The sequence below is a fragment of the Ceratotherium simum genome, chromosome 4 (assembly GCF_057802395.1).
Source record: "Ceratotherium simum simum isolate JZ-2026a chromosome 4, ASM5780239v1, whole genome shotgun sequence".
Classification (NCBI taxonomy): Eukaryota; Metazoa; Chordata; class Mammalia; order Perissodactyla; family Rhinocerotidae; genus Ceratotherium; species Ceratotherium simum.
Genome location: NC_141903.1, coordinates 20,943,149 through 20,961,263, shown reverse-complemented (window position 1 = coordinate 20,961,263; position 18,115 = coordinate 20,943,149). Strand labels below are relative to the sequence as shown.

Sequence of the window (18,115 nt, the reverse complement as noted above, 5' to 3'; positions counted from 1 at the left end):
AATAATTCTTTTTCTGCTTAACAATTCAGGAGGTGGGAGAAGGGGTGGAAGTGAGACATAGTCTTGTATAGATAGCGTTATTCAAGTGAGGCACAGATTGGTGGGAAAGACCCCACACACATAGAATCAGATAAGATTAAATTACTGATTTATTTAGCCAGGGCTATGGAGAGCTCCTGGAAGTGAGGGGCCCACAGAGCTGGAGCAGATGCAGCAAATCTCAGTGGAGCTTTCTACTATACCTAGAGTCCCGGATGAGGGGCTGGAAGCTGCAGCTCATACTTTCTGTACGCAGGAGGGTCGTAGTGGATGTGGGAAGCCTAATTTCATGCCTGCTTCACAGGCCCTGTATTCTTGGGGCTAGACATCAGTATGCAGGAAACACTTAGACTAACAGTCTATGTGCATCCATATAAGGGAATGTTTGGACCACTGGGCTCTCTGGTTAGGCGCTGTCCCCCCATGCCCCTCCTGCCGGAAAACCAGAGTGGGGATTCCTGTAGGTGCTCAGACTCCAGTTTTCCAGCTTGTTTCTCTGTATTCACTTGACAGAGATATTGCATTAGTATTAATGTTATTTGTATTTTATTGTTTCAAAACTCAGTGCAAAATGTTATTTAAGAAAATATTGTTTTGAGATTGGTTTGATGATTCGTTTTAGGAAGTCTGCTAAAAGTGGTGCATAGTTTTTCATCCAAGAGCAGAACCTAAAGGTGGTCTACTGCTATTCTACATGACTCTGACATGAGTAGGATCACATTGACCCTATTTTTTTTTAAACATGTATTGTGAGTCTTGATGGCATCCTTTAGCCAAGACAAATCAAGTCCCCAGTTAGCCTCATAGACTAAGTGAGTTGGGAACACTTGAGGTTTTGTGGTATTTGATGGAAATCCCTCATGGTCCATCAGTTTTAAATTAAGTGTAATACAAAAGGGACATTTTAAGACTGAAGGCAATGCCAAAATAAAAAACTCATCCCTGGTAGAATTTTGATGTGGGTTCCCTAGAGTGAAATTTTTTTGCATCCTGACTCCAAAAACCTCTTCATTTTTACTTGCTCTGTTGACAAAGAGCAATTTTACAGTAGCTTTTGGTTCTTATTAATCATCTCCATGATTACTTCTCTCAGAACCATAATACATTGGTGGTTCTCCTAAGCAATAGGAATGATAAGCATTAGCGTGGCATCTGGTAAGTGCACAAGTTACCAAATAACAGTTGTCACTCATTAGTTCCTCCCAGGGAGGACCCTCCACAGAAGGGAATCAAACAAGGGAAACAGTGAACATTCTCCAAACAAGGCAATCACTGAAGTACTTTTTTGTACAGCAATTGCTTCTTATTCATACTTTAGAAAACTCATCATGGTTGGATCCCGGTTCCAAAAAAAAAGGCTCTAAAACAAACATTCTAAAAATGACTGCGTATTATGTGACATTAGAAATTTTTAACATAGGTGATCACAATACTGAGGTTACATAGGAGGATGCCCTGGTTCTTCAGAGTTGCGGGCAGAGGTATTTAAGGCTGAAGTAACACAATGGCTCATCTTACTTGCAGATGATTCAGTAAAGCAGATATGGCAAATGTTCATTGTGACTCTGCATCAAGAGCGTGAGGACGTTCACTGTTCTTTCGAATATTTTGTATGTTTAATATTTTTCGTAACACAAATTTGAAGGGGGAAAAGGAAGCTTCATCATGGCATCTGGAAAGTTAAGAAGAAAAGAGGTCACTAAGCAGACAAGGTCACGATGCGTAAGGAGGAAGAAAAGTTATCAGGGTTTTTGTTTTTTCCAGCTACTTCCGCTAGTTGGTGAAATTTATTCTTGGTAACATATGCCCAGGAGCTAGTTTTGACCTCATTTTTTAAATTTATAGAGGCATCTGCTAGCGCCAGACTCAGCCTCGACTCTCATGCTGCCCATCTCTTTGATTTACCAGCGGGAAAGAGCAGTTCAGGATTGTGGGACGGCAGATGAAGCCAGGGAGGCTAGCCAGTCCAAATCAGAAATAGGCCACGCAGGGCTTGTGAGAGGCCCTGAGAGAACACCCACACGCCATGGTCAGCGGCCCTCTCCCCGTGGGCCAGGCTGGGGAGACTTACCTCTGCTTCAGGGTCTTCTAGAGAAAAGAAAGCAAGAATGCCTTCTCCCTGTGCTCAATTTAAGAGAAATGTCTCAAACTCAGCTTCTTTGAGGGTCACCACCTTTCCGTTCTTGCTAAGGGTGGAATTTTCTAGTAGGTAAAGCATTAGGGATAAAATGGCAGAGCTGATTTTTCCATGTAGCAGCAAAAGGATCTCCATACAATTGTACGTCAGATCATGTTACTCTCTGCTTAAAACTGACAGGTGGCTTCTCATTGTGCTTAACATTCTAACTCCCAGCTTTGACCCACGAGGCCTGGAGAATTCGGTCATGCCTCCTCCTCCAGCCTCATCTCTTATTTACTGCTCTCTCCCTGGCTGCGCAGTCCAACCACACAGCAGACTGAAGGTCAGGTTACAGGTGAGGAAACTGAGGACCACTGAAGATCTGCAGCAGGGCCCAGATGTATTTGGCTTCTACCCTAAGCTTGCTGAGATTTACCTCCTTGGTATTATAATTCAAAGGGCACCAAGAAGACCCCCCCAAACAAATGCGTGCTTGCCACTTTCTCTCGCAGCGTCTGAAGTTTTCCTATTAGAGACTCAATTCATTGATTTGAAATGTTATCTGATCTTTAAAAGCCCCACTAAATGCAAAGGCTGCTGAGACGGGTTGGGAGAAAGAGAATGCTGTGAGAGCCAGTACTTTAGTGGGTACTGATTTATCAAATCATTTTGTAGAATAGGATGGTCACTCAGGAAAGGGTGTAGGGAGCTAAAAGACTCCTCCAGGCCAAAAACAACCAAAAACAAACCAAAGAGAAACATTAAAGTAGAAACAAGGTGAAATGTTGATAGTATACACTAAGTGATAAAAATAGATTACAGAGGAGTAGGTAAATTATATCCCATCCTTATTTTAAAATATATGCTTAAATGTTTCATGCGTGGAAGAAGCCAGCATGATAAACCCCAAAAGGTTATCAGTGATGACCCTTGGGTGATGGGATTATACATGTTTTCCTTTTTTAAAAAAATGTATCTGCATTTTCTGTGTTTTCAAAAATGAATATAAATAGTTAGCCAACAAGAAGAAAGGGGCTAGAATGGCAATTTTAAAAACATCTGCTGGGATCTAATGTACAGCACGGTAACTCGAGTTAACAAGACTGTATTGTATACTAAAAGCTGCTAAGAGAGTAGATGTTAAATGTTCTCATCACAATGACATCAACAACAAAAAAAATGGTAATCGTGTGAGGGCAAGGATGTATTAACCTGCCTTATTGTGGTAATCATTTTACGATATATATGTGTATCAAATCATCACATTGTACACTTTTAACTTACACAATGTTATATGTCAATTATATATCAAACCTGGGGAAAAAACCCACATCTACTAAATTAATAGTTTTATCAAAGGACAGCCTTTGCCTAGAGGCTGAATGAAGCATTGGGTGCATTTTCAGAAGAAAATGGCACATGTCAAGTCAAGTAACACACATAAAGTAACTAAAATGTTGTTGTTGTTCATGGTTCTTGGAAATCAAGGATAACAAATTTGTAGCTTGAGTGCCACTGCCCCTCTTCTAGGTGGAGGCAGACATTAATAATCGATCCTGCTGAGCCCAAATGTAGTGTCAGAATCCTCTCCAAAAGCAACCATTGCCTCTCAGTCATGGGTGGTACATGCGATGACCCCAGGGCCACCCCTAGCACATATGTTGCCTTCTGACAAATCATGAAAAGATATCCTTCAAGATGTTTCACCTCCTTCTTTTGAAATATTATCGTCATATATTGATTTTTAAAGAACAAAATACATCTGCTAGAAGATCATTATGTTATAAACAATCAATCTCTGACATCTAAGATATGTTTGGCACCCCCTACGATGGGATGCCTTTGGGCAGTACACTATCTGCATAAGCTATTCACAGCAGCCCTGGTTGATACTTTTTTGTCATCTCTGCTGGAAATCAATCCCCCTCCCCCAAAATAAACTCAAACCCTGACAAGATGGTATCCTTCTCTCCCAGTGAAAGCAAAGTGGTCTGAGACCCCTGGAAACTGCCCGGTTGTCCTGACGTTCTAGTTTGTCCTGCTTTGGTATCTGGGAGGCAACTGAAATACCCACTTTCTCTTGGTCAGATGCACAGTCCAGCCTAACAAGGCAATATAGCAAGGCATAGGACACTAACTGGATGTTATTAACCAGTCAACTGTTTCCATTTCAAGGCAGCGTGATGGAGGGAAGACCATGGGTCTTTGTTCTAATTAAAACTCAGACTTAATTCCATTTTTTTTTCCTGTCCATGAGTTTGCTGATTTCACATTCCAGTGATTTGCAATGAACGTAGTTCCCTGGGGCCTCTGCTATTGCATTGGCCCCATTGCAGGCCCAACCTCTCCTTCCCAACACCCAGCATTTTGAGTGTACAGTCTAATGGTTTTGAAGGAGATGTATTCTGGAGGGCAGAAGTGGGCCTAATGAGTATGGGAAACTCAGATGGTAAGGATATTTACCACCCAGCAGGTTCTAATTGGCCACTTACAGTTTTAAAATCAGCATTCCCGACTTGAGACTTGCTGCAGGCACAGGGGAATCCTCATGCCTTCGTCCCTCTCAGAAAGATCTATGTCCCATCCAGTGCTGTAAAACTTAGAAAGTGAAGCAGAATGAAAGAGCAGGGTGAGGTTGGTTTTAGGAAAGATGATTGTCCTGTTGGCCCAGTGGCCGCTTACAGATCAGACCATGCCTAGGTCAGCAAGAGAATCCTGAGAGGTCTCAGCTCCAGCTTTTCACCCGTTTCTTCATTTAATAAGAAGTATTGCTGTATTTACTTACACTCTGCCTATATCCAAAGAATACACAGTGCCTTACAATTAAAGAAATTGTGTCACTAAGTCTAGAGACCATTATACAGAATAAGACCAAAATGACATCGAGAGGCAAAGGAGAAGGCAAGGGTGGATTACACTGGGCTCTCTTGGCCTGATTTCAGGTTGATTCCCAGGCACTCTACCGGAAAGGGCGTATCTTTGGATTCAGAAATCCCAGATTCCAGTCTTGCCTCTGTACTCAATAGCTATGAGACTCTGGGAAAGTGATGAAACCTCTGAGCCTTAGTTTGCACACCCAAAAAATGCTGGGGCTAAGCACCTACTTACTAGAGTCTTTGTCATAAATGAGGTGATGAATATAAAGTCCCCAGAGCTTAATAAGCAGGCCCTCAGTTACCAGGAGTCCCCGTCCCTCCTCTTCCACAGCAAGGGGGCTTTGCCTCGGCCTTTCCTACAAGTCCCCTAAGACCCGAGAGCCTGGCTCCTGCCTGCCTGCAGCCCTGTCAGCCACCCCTCCCTCACAAGCCTGAGCAAATGATTTCCTGCTCTCTTCACAACAGTGACCTTGTCTTTGATCTTATCTCCCCTCTGTCTGCTACTGCACCTTTCCTGCCGGTTCAAAACCCTGCCCATCCTTTCAGGCTATCTCAAAGCCGTCCTTACCTCATTCCTCCCAGTTCTTTTTTTCAGCACACACTTGATCAAATGCCTGTTCTCTGCAAGGAACTTGGTGTTGCTTCTCCCAACTCCGAATCTCCGGAGCCCTTCTCTTGCACCTAGCAATTCTCTTTTATTTCCCAGTCACAGGTGTCCTTGGCTTTCTTCCCCCACTAGGTTATAAACTTCATTACAATCTAGTTTTTCCTGTCTTACCTGTCGTCATGCTTCCTGCAGCATCCAGGCCCCCCTCCAGCAGGTGGAGCACACCATCCTTCTCTCTGAGACTTTGGGTTGGCTGTCAGATCACAGAGCAAGCACTCAGTGGATGTTTGGTGAACTAGAGGAAGGAAGGAAGAGGTAGCACCAAATGCACGGGAGTAGCATTCCTCCCCACATCTGGCTTGAAAGGTGGCCCGGCACCCCTCCTCAGGTTGTGTGTTGGTAGACATGGAAGTGCCCAGAATTTATCAGTCTCCCCTTGATCTCAAGTGCAACTTGGCACCTTATCTTTCTTTGGTCTCATAGAGTCAGAGGAATTGAAATATCTGTAAGGGCCTTGAGAACACCCACCCACACCTGCCCTCGCACTTGTGTATTTCCTTCCCCTGGAGTCAGTTTCCATCCTCCTGCTGATGATTCCCAAGTTCAGGTCCACTCCTCAGACTCTGTGGGGCCCCAGACCTTATATTTAGTTACCTTTTAAACATCTCTTGGATGTCCACAGACATCAGAAATTCACCTTGCCCGGATCTGATCTCAGCTTCCTCCTGCCTGCAAACCTGCTGTGTCCTCTGAGCCTGTGAACAGCTCGGCATGGATGTCATTCCCCTCTCTCTGCTGTCACATCCAGTCTGTCATTGGGTCTTGACCTCTGCTCCCCCCTCTCCATCTCCTTTGCCACTGCTCCAGACCCTCCTTTCTCTTGCTGGGGCCATTCCAACACCCTTTTCATGCCCCACCTCACCCCCCCCTTCCTTTCTCTCTCACTTGCTGCCAGAAGGTGAAACTGCAGGTGTGATCATGCCATTTCCCTGATGAAAACCATCAAGATAGCATCCAAACACCTAAGTTAGGCTTACAAGATCCTTGCTGATCTGTCTCCTGCTTACCCCTCCTTCCTCATCTCATGTTACCTTCCCCCAGCACTGAAAGCTGCTATCAGCCCCTCACTCACCATGGCCCCTCTTGCTTTGGGGCCTTTGCAGGTGCTGTTCCCCTCGCCTGTCCAACACTCACCCTTGGTTCAGGTCTCAGCTGATCATTTCCTTCTCCAGAAAGCCTTCCACGTCATCCTCCCTGGATGTCTGGGTTGGTTGCCCCTCCTGTGTGTTCCCAAAGCCTCCATGCATACCCCAATTGCAGTACTGACTAAAATTGCCCATTTACTTGTTTTCCTCATCATCTTGGTAACAATGATGCATTAGGTCTGCCTCACTTACTGTTGTATCTCAGCACCTTTCAGGAGACTTGTGTGTAATAGATGCTTACTATTTGTTGAATGAATGAATGACTTAATTTCTGCTCAGGCTATATCCTAGTCAAAAAGAAAGTATTCAGAATTTGGCATGTCCTTGTTTGATCTCTAGATAATATTATACCTGGGTTCTCTATATTCTTCTTGTTGGCGTCTCGTATCACTAAATGCAGGTTCTGAGTATGGCTGGTCCCTCCAAAAAGACTCTCTCTCAATCAGTGTTTGCATGGGATATGAAACACTGCTCTCATTCTCCATCAACAGCACAGATTTCAGGACCCTGAGCTGGGGCTAGATTAGATAGCTCAACCTGCAGGTAGCTTGGTGGGGGCCCTGAATGAATAAGGGCTCTGATCCAAAAGAAAACCTCTGTAGACTGGAGGGGCTTGGAAGAATCCTAGAAGGTGGAACTTGAATGGGGCTTTAAGAGATGGATAAGGATGAATGGAGAACTTTGGTTTGGGAGGGTCAGGAAAGAAGGAATTTATAGGTATAACGTGACCACATGATGTCCAGTTATTTACCTTGGAATCACACCAGCAGATCTTCAAAAATTTGTTGCCTACGAAGAAATTATTTACACAAATTCAGGATAGAGGTTACCCCTGGTGGTTGGGGAACAGGTTTCAGTGATTTCAGATTTCTTCAGCTAGAAGATGGCTCAAGACTCTTCATTTTTCTTCAAACTGCATATATATGTCACAATTTTTTCGTTTAAAGAATGTTAGTAGCTATGACCAAAAACCCAGTAAATAAAGCAACAAATGGTGTGATTCTATCAGATATGAGTGAGGCTAAAAAGTTTCTCAGGTGGTGAGATTTTAAGTAAGTTTCTGTTTTTGGTAATTTTATGGTTTTTGGTAATTTTATGGTTTTTTCGTAAATGTGTATGTATAATGAGGAGGGAAAATATTTCAATCTTCCCGAGGCTCTGGCTGCATGGGCTGCCATGGAAATGCAGGGATGTTGAAGTGAGGTGGCCGTAGGTCTCAATGTCAGCCCACTGCTTCCTTGTTGCCGGGTGGACCTGGTGAGGAAACTTCACCTCCCTGAGGGTCTCAGCAACCTCGCCAATAGGGTCAGGATCATAAGAGCTACCTCCCAGGGTGTTCTGAAGCACAAAGCAGACGATGGGTACAAAGCACTTGACACATAGTTAGTGCTCAGTAAACACTCATTGCCTCTCCTTCCCTGCAGAGCAGAGTGATTGTGTTGTAAGACTCTCAGTTCTAGGGAAGGACCCTCAGAGACCATTTATTCCAACCTCTTCATTTTGTTCCATTTAAATTGTTCTTAATTGCACATGATAACAAATGAAATAATCAGATGAGTTTATGATGAAAAACATCATTCTTGGCTCCGCTGCACCTCTCCCCACCTGTATCCCAATCCCCAAGGCAACCTGTTGTAATCGTTTCTGTTTCTAGTTCTCCCAGCTGTTATCTCCATAATGCTTAATAATAGGAGGCTAAACTCTATTTCTTAATTAGGAACTTGAGACAATACTTATTGACTCCCTAGTTGGAAAGATGAGATTTTAGCTTATTTACATCTCTCCCCTCTCTTCCTCTCAATATTTGATTATGTTACTTTTTACTTTTGTTGTTTTCTTTTGTAATCATAGATAATACACTTAGACTTCTATTGCTTTTGTTGGTAACATTATTTAGTATCTTGACTCCTTTCTCTGGAAGATGAGGAAATTAACACTCCTAACTTCCGCTCCTAACACTTACACCTCCTGCCTCCTGTCAGCCCCACTTTTACTTTTATATCATCACAGCTGTATTTTTTGTAACATTTATATTTTGTTCTATATCTGTGATTTCTCCTTACGTGTAGCCTAAAAAAATAAAACAAAAAAAGAAACAAATATTATTTACATTATTAAACCTATGCAAATATTTTTCCTTGCTGGACCAAGTGGCATGCTGGGATTTCATTTCCTTCCCTCTGATTCCAGCATCAAGGCCCCAAAAGCTCCTTATTTTAGAGTTAAGAACTGGTTACTTTCAGAGGTTTCTTCAAATTAATTTTTTGAATATGTGTTCAATGTAGAAAATTGAGTAAATACATACAAGTGGGAAAAAACAGAGGAAGGGAGAGAGGGATAGAAAATTAAAAACACCTGAAAATCTTACTACATGGAGCATTTCTTAAAAGTGCTTCACTTAGTTCATACAGAGTCATCAGTAACATTGAAGAGAAAATACTTCCCTTAGTGATATGGGGAAACATCTAGGCTTATATAAGAAAACCCAAAATAGGAGAGAGACTGTTCTAAGTCTCAATTCCCTTACTTACCACAGGCATTCGACTTTTATTCCACATACTTATTGAGCATTTACTCTGTCAGGCACTGTGCTCACTATTGGGAATAAAATGTGGTCAAAAATGGACACTGTCCCTACCTTGGTGAAGGTTACATTCCAGTAGGGGGGAGGTAGAAATTGATCAAATAGTGACACATAGGCATGTATAATACAGATTGAGTTCAAATGCTGAAAAGGAAAAGAACTTGGGTCTTTGGGGACACGTAACAAAGGAACCTGCACGGGCAGGGAGGTATTGAGGGGACGAGGAAGTCTTCCTGGAAAGAATAATGCTTGAATTGAGATCTGAAAGAAGAGGGAATTTGCTAAGCAGATGGGGTGGGGGAAAGAGAGAGGTTCGGGAGCATTCCAAGGAGAAGGAAGAAATTCTGTGATGGGTGCCCAGGTGGTTCATTCAAGTAACAAAAAGCTGCCCTGGCTGAAGCAAAAAGAGCCAGGGGGGCAATGGGGGAGAAACCCACTCTCAGTGCACTTCACAGGCTGGATGGGTTCCTGGGCAGAGTGGAAGGCTGAGTGTGGCTCCTTTAAGGTAGAGATTAGATAAGAGATAGGTCAGCCGTTGGCAGAGGCACCCACGGTGGAAGATTGTTTGGATCCCTGACACAGGCTTTTGTGTGCTCCAAACTGGACATTTTTATCAGTCACAATGGTCTCAGCTAACAAATACCTTCCACAAAAGGTGTTGCAGAGTATGCAGCCACCTCATTATACAAATAGCCAGATAGGTCATCCTCTGAGACCTTCCAGGCAAATGCTTTCCCACCTCTATTAGGAAACCACATTCTTCTCTCTATCCTCACCTTCATTAACAAAATGGCATTACCAAGTAGAGAACACACAGGAAGCATGCAGGCAGGAAGTGCACCCCCTCCGTCTGAAGAGCCTCTGGTCCAGCAGTTTGCAAACTCCAGGAAGGGGGTTGGGGGAGTGGTGCAGAGGGGGATAAATGGACCACTCTTTTCTACCCCAGAGAAATCTGAAGGGGAAGCTCATCATGTAAAATGAATAAAGCAGTAGCATTGCTCTTGTTGTAGAGGACCAGAGCCTTCTTCCCCTTCCTCCATCCCCTAAGTGGCTCCCAAGATCAATTTTACCCACATTAACAAAATAGAAAATTGATAGTTCACACAATGGACAACTTTTCTAGTGATAAGACATTTCTAGGAGCAACTGAAATTTTTGGAAAAAAAGAAAACAAGAAAGATAAGAAAACTTGGCAGTGGGGCTATGTGTACCAATCATCTGCTAGGAATACTTCAGTAGTTCCTCACTGCACTCAAAATAAAATCCAGACTTCATGCCATGCCTGTGAGGCCTCACGTGATCTGGTCCCTCCCTGCCGTTAGGGCTTCAGACTTTGCTGTGACTCCCTGCATCACTATACTCCAGTTTACTCTCTGCCCCCGGTTCGTGCACTGGGATGCTCTTACCTCGTGTCTACATGGCTGGCTCCCTCACTTCATTCCATTCTCTATGCAAGTATCTCCCCCTCAAAAAGATTTTCCCCAATCACCCCCTCTCAAGTAGAACCTTCCCCACTCAGTCACTCTCTAGCTTGTCTATTGTGTTTTATCACGATCTGAAATTTTCTGATGTTTGTTTTTATTTGTCTCTATCAATTAGAATGTAAATTCCATGAGCACAAAGATCTAGTCTGACTTGTTCAACATCATTTCTGCAAAGCCTAGAACAGTACCTGGTGCTCGATAAATATTTGTTGGACGAATGGATGTAATAGCATTCTTGTACTTGGAGGATAGTCATGTGGATAAATAAATTCATTTATTCATCTAAGGAACATGTGGGATAACAAATATTCATTTAATAAATAATTATTGAGAAACTATTATGTCTTAGGCCCTGGCAATGAGAGGTAAGAATAGAGACAGCACCCCTACCCTTAAAGAGATCATAGCATTGCAGTCAATGTGGAGAGAATCGAGACATGAGGACTAGTTGATCGTAGGAAGTAAAGAAGAGAGAGAAGATGAGCCCCCAGTTTTAGGCTTGGGCAGATGAAGAGGTGATTGTGCCATTCTTTGAGCAGAGGAACCCCAGGTGAGAAGGGAGGAAGAAGGTCAGCTTTGGAAGTGTTGAGGGCTGGCCCCGTGGCTTAGCAGTTAAGTGCGCACGCTCCGCTACTGGCGGCCCAGGTTCGGATCCCGGGCACGCACCGACGCACTGCTTCTCCGGCCATGCTGAGGCCTCATCCCACATACAGCAACTAGAAGGATGTGCAACTATGACGTACAACTATGTACTGGGGCTTTGGGGAGAAAAAAAGGAGGAGGATTGGCAATAGATGTTAGCTCAGAGCCAGTCTTCCTCAGCAAAAAGAGGAGGATTAGCATGGATGTTAGCTCAGGGCTGATCTTCCTCACAAAAAAAAAAATAAAGGAAGTCTTGAGCTGTGGAATATCCAAGTGGAGATATCCAGCAGGGAGTTGGATATCCAAGTCGGAAGTCTTGAGCTGTGGAATATCCAAGTGGAGATATCCAGCAGGGAGTTGGATATCCAAGTCTGGAGCTTGAGAGAGAAGTCTGGCTGAAATACAAAGTTGATGAATCAAAGGTGATGCTTGTAGTCATGGGAGCAGGTGAAACAAACCAGGTAGAATAAAGTCAGGAGAAAAAAGAAAAGTGAGACCTTGGTGAAAACCAACATGTAATGGATGGTTAGAAGTCAGACCTCCTAAAGAATCTAGAAAGAAGAAACCAAAATGGTGGAAACCAGCAGAACTCATTGTCATTGTAGCTGAGGAAGGACAATGCCTAATAGATTAGAGATGTCCTAAGATGAGGACTGGAAGGTGTCCATTGAACTTGGTGACAGAGCAGTCCTTGGTAATCTTGGCCAGAGCCATTGCCGTGATGCGATATAGCTGGCATGATATTTCTGTTTGCTGAGGAGGGAAGTAAAGACTGGGAAATGGAGAGAGATGTAGAAAACTCTTGTGAGGAGCTCGGCCCTGAAAGGAGGAGAGAGGAGAGTGCCTGAAGATACTGGCTAGAAAAACATTCAGTGACACTCTAGAGCAGTACAAAGATCTTGAATGGAAACTACTGGGAGGCAGCCTTGGCGTAATAAAAATCAAACTTTCTAACCATTAGCATTGTTCGAAAATGGATTGAGCTGCCTCCAGAAGTACTGGGCTCTTGATTACTGGAGGTATCAAAGAATAGCCTGAATGTTATATTAAAAAAAGAATAAGGTGTTAAATCAGTAATCTCGGCTTCTACCATGAGAAACTAGAGAAAGAAAAGCAAATTAAACCCAAAGCAAGCAGAAGGAAGGACATAATAAAGATAAGAACAGAAATCAGTACCATTAAAAACAGAAAAACTATAGAGAAATATGAATGAAACTAAAAGCTAGTTCTTTGAAAAAAATCAATGAAGTTGATAAACCTCTAGCCAGACTGACCAAGAAAAACAAGAGAAAACACAAATTACCAGGATCAGGAATGAAATAGGGACATCGCTATAGATCCCACAGACATCAAAAGAATAATAAAGGTGTGCTACAGACAACTCTGTGCCCATAAATTGGATGAAAGGGCCCAAGTCCGTGAGACACACAAACCCCCAAAACTCACTCAGGAAAAAAATCAATAACCTGAATGGTCCTATATCTACTAAAGAAATTTTATACCTAGTTAAAAAAAGAAAAAAAACTTCCAACAAAGAAAACTCCAGGTGCAGGTGGTTTCACTTGTGAATTCTACCAAACATTCAAGGAATAAATAATGCCAATTCTGCACAATCTCTTCCAGAAAATAAAAAAGACGGGAACATTTTGCAGCTTATTTTATGAGGTCAGCGTTACCCTAATACCAAAACCAAAGACATTTGAAAAGAAAACTGCAAATCAATGTCCCTAATGAACATAGAGTAAAAATCCTCAACAAAATATTAGCAAACAAAATCCAGTGGTACATAAAAAGGATAATGCATCACAACCAAGTGAGGTTTATCCCAAGAGTGCAAGGCTGGTTCAACATTCAAAAATCAATCAATATAATTCACCATATTAATAAATTAATGAGTAGCCTGAATGATTAATAAGTTTTCAGATTATATGATGAATCAAAGGATCTAAGCTTAGACAAAGCAATGAACACCAGGTTATTTGATTCACTGGTTATGAAAGAAACAGCCTAATTAAGAAAGGGGAAATTTCTCCTCTGGCTAAGAAACTGAGAGTTACAATCAGTTAGATCAAGCAGGCCTCTCTGAAGAGTTTACTTGTCCTCCCTCTGCTATCCTCATTTCAAGGACTGATCTCTAGTGAAAAAGGAGTTTGGAGGTTCCCTTCTTGAGCAGCTGGCCTATTGCATTTCTAGGATGATCATGTTCCCCCCATACCTGGGTAAAGAAAGCCAAGGACACTCACAATCCTGATTTTCTCAGATGTTTAGGATCCGAGAGTGTCAGAGTTGAATAAAGCCTGGATCTTACCTAATACAAATCCCCACAATTTAAAGAAGAGAAACCAAGACCCAGTGGAGGGTGGCTTTTCTGGGACCCTCTCCCTAACTCTGTATTCTGAAATGCAGTGATCATGAGCTGGTCCTGAAACAGTAAGCCCATTAGACCATATCTTCCAGGCCTATCCTCCCCCAAACTTTTCCCTCCAACCTTTGTAGTATATGTTTGCTTTTAAGCTTGCTTTTATGCATAACAAGTCACCATCAAAACCTGTCTGTCCTGGGTTTTACTAGTTGGAGTCTGGTGTGGAGAAAACCAACCAGACACAGGCCTTTTCACAAAATCATCCCAGATTAGTGGGTTGGAGGATTGGCCCAGCCACCGGCTTTGAACCCACAGACCTCACAGTCAACCAGATAAACACATCTCTGATCCCACTGTCACTCAACCAAATTCTTCAACAAATTCCTTATAAGATGATAATGAAAATATATTACACTCATTATGTGCCAGGGACTACGCTATGAGGTTATGCATTCTCTCACTTAATCCTCACAACAACCCATTAAAATACCTCATCCTCATTTTGCAGATGAATAAATAGGCTCAGAGAGGTTAAGCAGATTGCCTAAGATCCCACAGCTAGTAAGTAGAAGAGTCAGGATTTGAACCCACGTCTAGCTGACTCCAGTGCTCAAGTTTTTAGGAATGAAAATTCTTCCTGGTTTAAAATTGAAAATGGTTTTCTCTTTCTTTCCCTCCATCTCTGCTTGCAGTCTCAGGAAGAAGTCTGTGATTTGCTCCATGCTGCGCCCTTCCAAAACATCTTGCCTAGAGTCTACATCAAAGGTAAGAAATCACTAACAGCAGCTAAATAGCCAACTTGAATTTGAACGTCATGCTCACTTAATCCCAGTAAACTGCAGTCAGAAAGGGAGAAGGTTAAAGTTTTGGGAAGCTATTGAATAGTCACAGAATGGTAGTATTGGAAATGACACTCCAGGCCTTGTTCCTTGGTCTTTCTAGAACATCCTTAGTATGTTGCTATCTAGCCTTGGTTTAAATCCTTCCAGTGATGGGAAACTTACCACCCTACAAGGTAGATGATTCCATTGTTGGACAGAGATAATAGAACATTTTTCCTTTTAGTGAGTCCTCATCACACTTTCCAGAACCAAGGAGAAAGTTCTACACGCTCCGTCCAAGTTTTAGAATACAAATAAGTCACCAGGTCCTCTGAGAGTTCTTCCTCCCCCAGGTCCCCCTTGTGCCCTGAATCTCATTTTCTGCCTACTGCTCCTTTTGCAGAGGGAGAGCGTCTGGAGGTCCGGATGAAACGCCTGGAAGCCAAGTATGCCCCACTTCACCTGGTCCCTCTAATAGAACGGCTGGGGACCCCTCAGGTATGATCCTTCTACCACAGACTCTGAGAACCAAAAGAACTTCAGAAGGAGAGCATTTGGTCCAACCCCCTCATTTTACAGGTGGGGAAACTGAGGCCCAGGGAGAGATAGAGAATGTCTAACACTACAAAGCCTGTCATGGCAGGGGCAGGTCTGGAATGAGATTTGCTGACTCTCAGGCCTGAGTTCGTTCTTCTATACCCTGTGTCCTGCCATGAAAGAAGTCAGACAAGTATCTATTACGCCCCTGTTAGGTATCAAGAATTCTGCTAAGTTATCTCTCAGGATTAAGACTCCACCTTCTATGAGCCAGCAGTTCACTTCTGGATATCTTTGCTAGAAAAACACTTACAGGAACACAAGATGTTTACTGTAGCATTGTTTGTTAAAGTAAAAACTGGAAACAACCTAAATGTCAATCATAAAGGATTGACTAAATAAAATGTGATGAAGGCGTCTAAATGCTGAATACTTGCCATATAAAAATGAAAAGGAAAAATTAGATCTCGATGCATCAATTGGATAGATCATAAACACATGGGAGGTGAATAAAGCAAGTGCATTCCAATTCATAGAGGATGATGCCATTTGTATTTTTTTAAAACACACACAACAAAACCATATAGGTAAAGCTTTTCCTAGAAAACCATACGCGCCTAGTTCATACTGGTGGCAGCCTCTGAGGAGAGATGGAAGAGACAGAGATGGTGGGGACTCGAAGAAGACTTCAGCTTTATCTGTAATGTTCTAATATTTTCAAAGGTGAATGAACTCATGTGTTAATTCTGTATTTAAAACTAGTTTTTACAAACCTATACCAGTCGCCGTGAACATGGAGATGAGTAAGACAGGACCCCTGTCCTCAGAGAACTCACAGACTATGCAGGGAGTCAGGAATGAAGAGAAATGGGGAGAAAGAGAGACAACAAAGAGCATGGGTATCTCCTTCAAGTTGGTTTAAGCAGTCTGACATTTTGGAGGCACCGGTGGAAAGATTCAGGGAGAAGAGAAACAGGGCACCATGGTGAGACAAGCCAGGCTGGTTTGTTTTGTTCCCCAAAGCTGACTGTTTAAGATTCAAATCCACTCGTGGACTTGCATTCCGTCCATCCTCTCTCCTGTTACCACAAAAGCTTATGAGTCTGAAGACTCACGTCCTCAGCAGAGGGCAGAAGGCAGCCTCTTCTCTCGAAAAACATGGCAGGTATTTGGAGCACATTGCAGAGCCTAATCTGCCCAGGTGTCACGTGGATGACCAACGCTAGCAGACCCACCGTGTGCCACCCACCCCTTACTGAAAACGGTGACTAGACGTTCAGTGGCGTTCGGGTTCTTTGAGTCACTGCAGAGAGAATTCAGATGCTGTGGAGTGCACACATTTTCTTTTTTGGCCTTCAGGGGCTGAGCAGAGGAAATCCTCAAAAGATCTCCTTTTAGGGAGAAATCCCCCAAGCCAGCAACATATAAATGTATCTGCTCCACTGTTGGTGTCATCCTGCAAGAATCTGGCCTCTCGCACCCAGTGGTTGGCATGTGTTTCCACTTAGAAGACTGAATTCTTTCCCTGTTCTGGCGAACACCATTTTTCCTTGGAACTGATAAAAATTTCAGTTTATCAAGTGCTGAGTATTTAACAAACAAAAGCCCAGACATTCTGCGGGAGAGGAAATGCCACTTTTATAAATCTCCTGGCCTTCAAGGAATAGTCCAAAATGTAGACGTCCCGGAGACCAAAGAAAAGCTAACAAAACACTAACTTTTAGCTAGCTGGGGTTCAGGGAACTCACATAACATCTCGGTCAGTGACAGGGTGATTCTGCTACATATTGAAAGGCACGAGGCTTTCACAGTATTGCGTTGTTTGCATTTGTTTCTGAGACAAATTGAGGTGACCTGTTTTGTTGCCCAGCGCTGTCATGGAAAGAACATCTGGCAGGGGGTCAAAAGACAAGGGTCCTTGTTCCAGCTTCACCCCCAAATTGTCACATAATCTAGTGTTAGACATTTCATATCTCAATCTCGGTTTTCCCATCTATAAAATGGGCTAAGGCAGTTGAGCTGCCTTACATGATCATTAAGATGAACAAATAAGTGAAAGACTTTCAAAAGCACAAAGAATTACATAAAGAAAGAGTATTGAGATATCAGTTTTCTCCAAAGGGTACTTGATGTACCAAAGTACTCCAGGCAGAAGTTTATTTTCACAGATGCTTTTTCTATTCCCTTGTTAACTCAGAAAAGAATGACAGAAAAAGGGAGAAAAATCCCCCAGTGAGTGGAATAGAAAGGAAATGAATAAAGGTTATGTTAAACACACACACATATAGTATATATATTATACCAAGCTACAAATTGGGGATATTTGCAGCAAATAATCTATAAAGCACTTTTTCAGAGCGAAAAGAAAATGACAGACTTACCAAAAGAAAAAAGGGCATGAAAGAAAACTCACAACATGAAAAATATAAATGCCAACAAACATAAGAAAAAGTGTTCAGCCTTTTTGAACTGAACATTTCATTGGCCAGCAGTCAGTGAAATGTAAATTAAAAAGACAGGGTACAACTTTTAATCTCTCACCTTGGCAAAGAACTGTTCTTAGTGATCACCAAGTATCGGTGAAGATGCAAGGCACAGGCTTCACACAGATGGGTATGCAGTGGGTCAGCTTTTCTTGAGGCTAGTTTGCCACTATGTAGCAAAAGCCTTTACAATGTTTATACTCTCTGACTGAGTAGTTCTGCTTCTAGGACTTTATCCTAAGAAAATAACCAGCAATAAGCTCAAAAAGTGTTATGTATAAGGATGGTTGTTTAAGAATTGTCTGTAAGAGTGAAAACTTATAAACAATTTAAAATGACCAACAAGAGCAGAGGAC

At 42.6% G+C, this 18,115-nt stretch overlaps 1 protein-coding gene across 4 annotated transcripts in view; it reads left to right on the top strand.

The window, feature by feature from the left end:
• CYFIP2 (cytoplasmic FMR1 interacting protein 2) overlaps positions 1–18,115 on the top strand; it is a 133,315-nt gene that overhangs the window by 105,130 nt on the left and 10,070 nt on the right. For all 4 annotated transcript variants that reach the window (XM_004428593.3, XM_087429496.1, XM_014786143.2 and 1 more), the window contains exons 27-28: positions 14,611–14,683; positions 15,143–15,237. In XM_004428593.3, the coding sequence (XP_004428650.1) occupies positions 14,611–14,683; positions 15,143–15,237 (168 nt within the window). The remainder of the gene's footprint in view (positions 1–14,610; positions 14,684–15,142; positions 15,238–18,115) is intronic.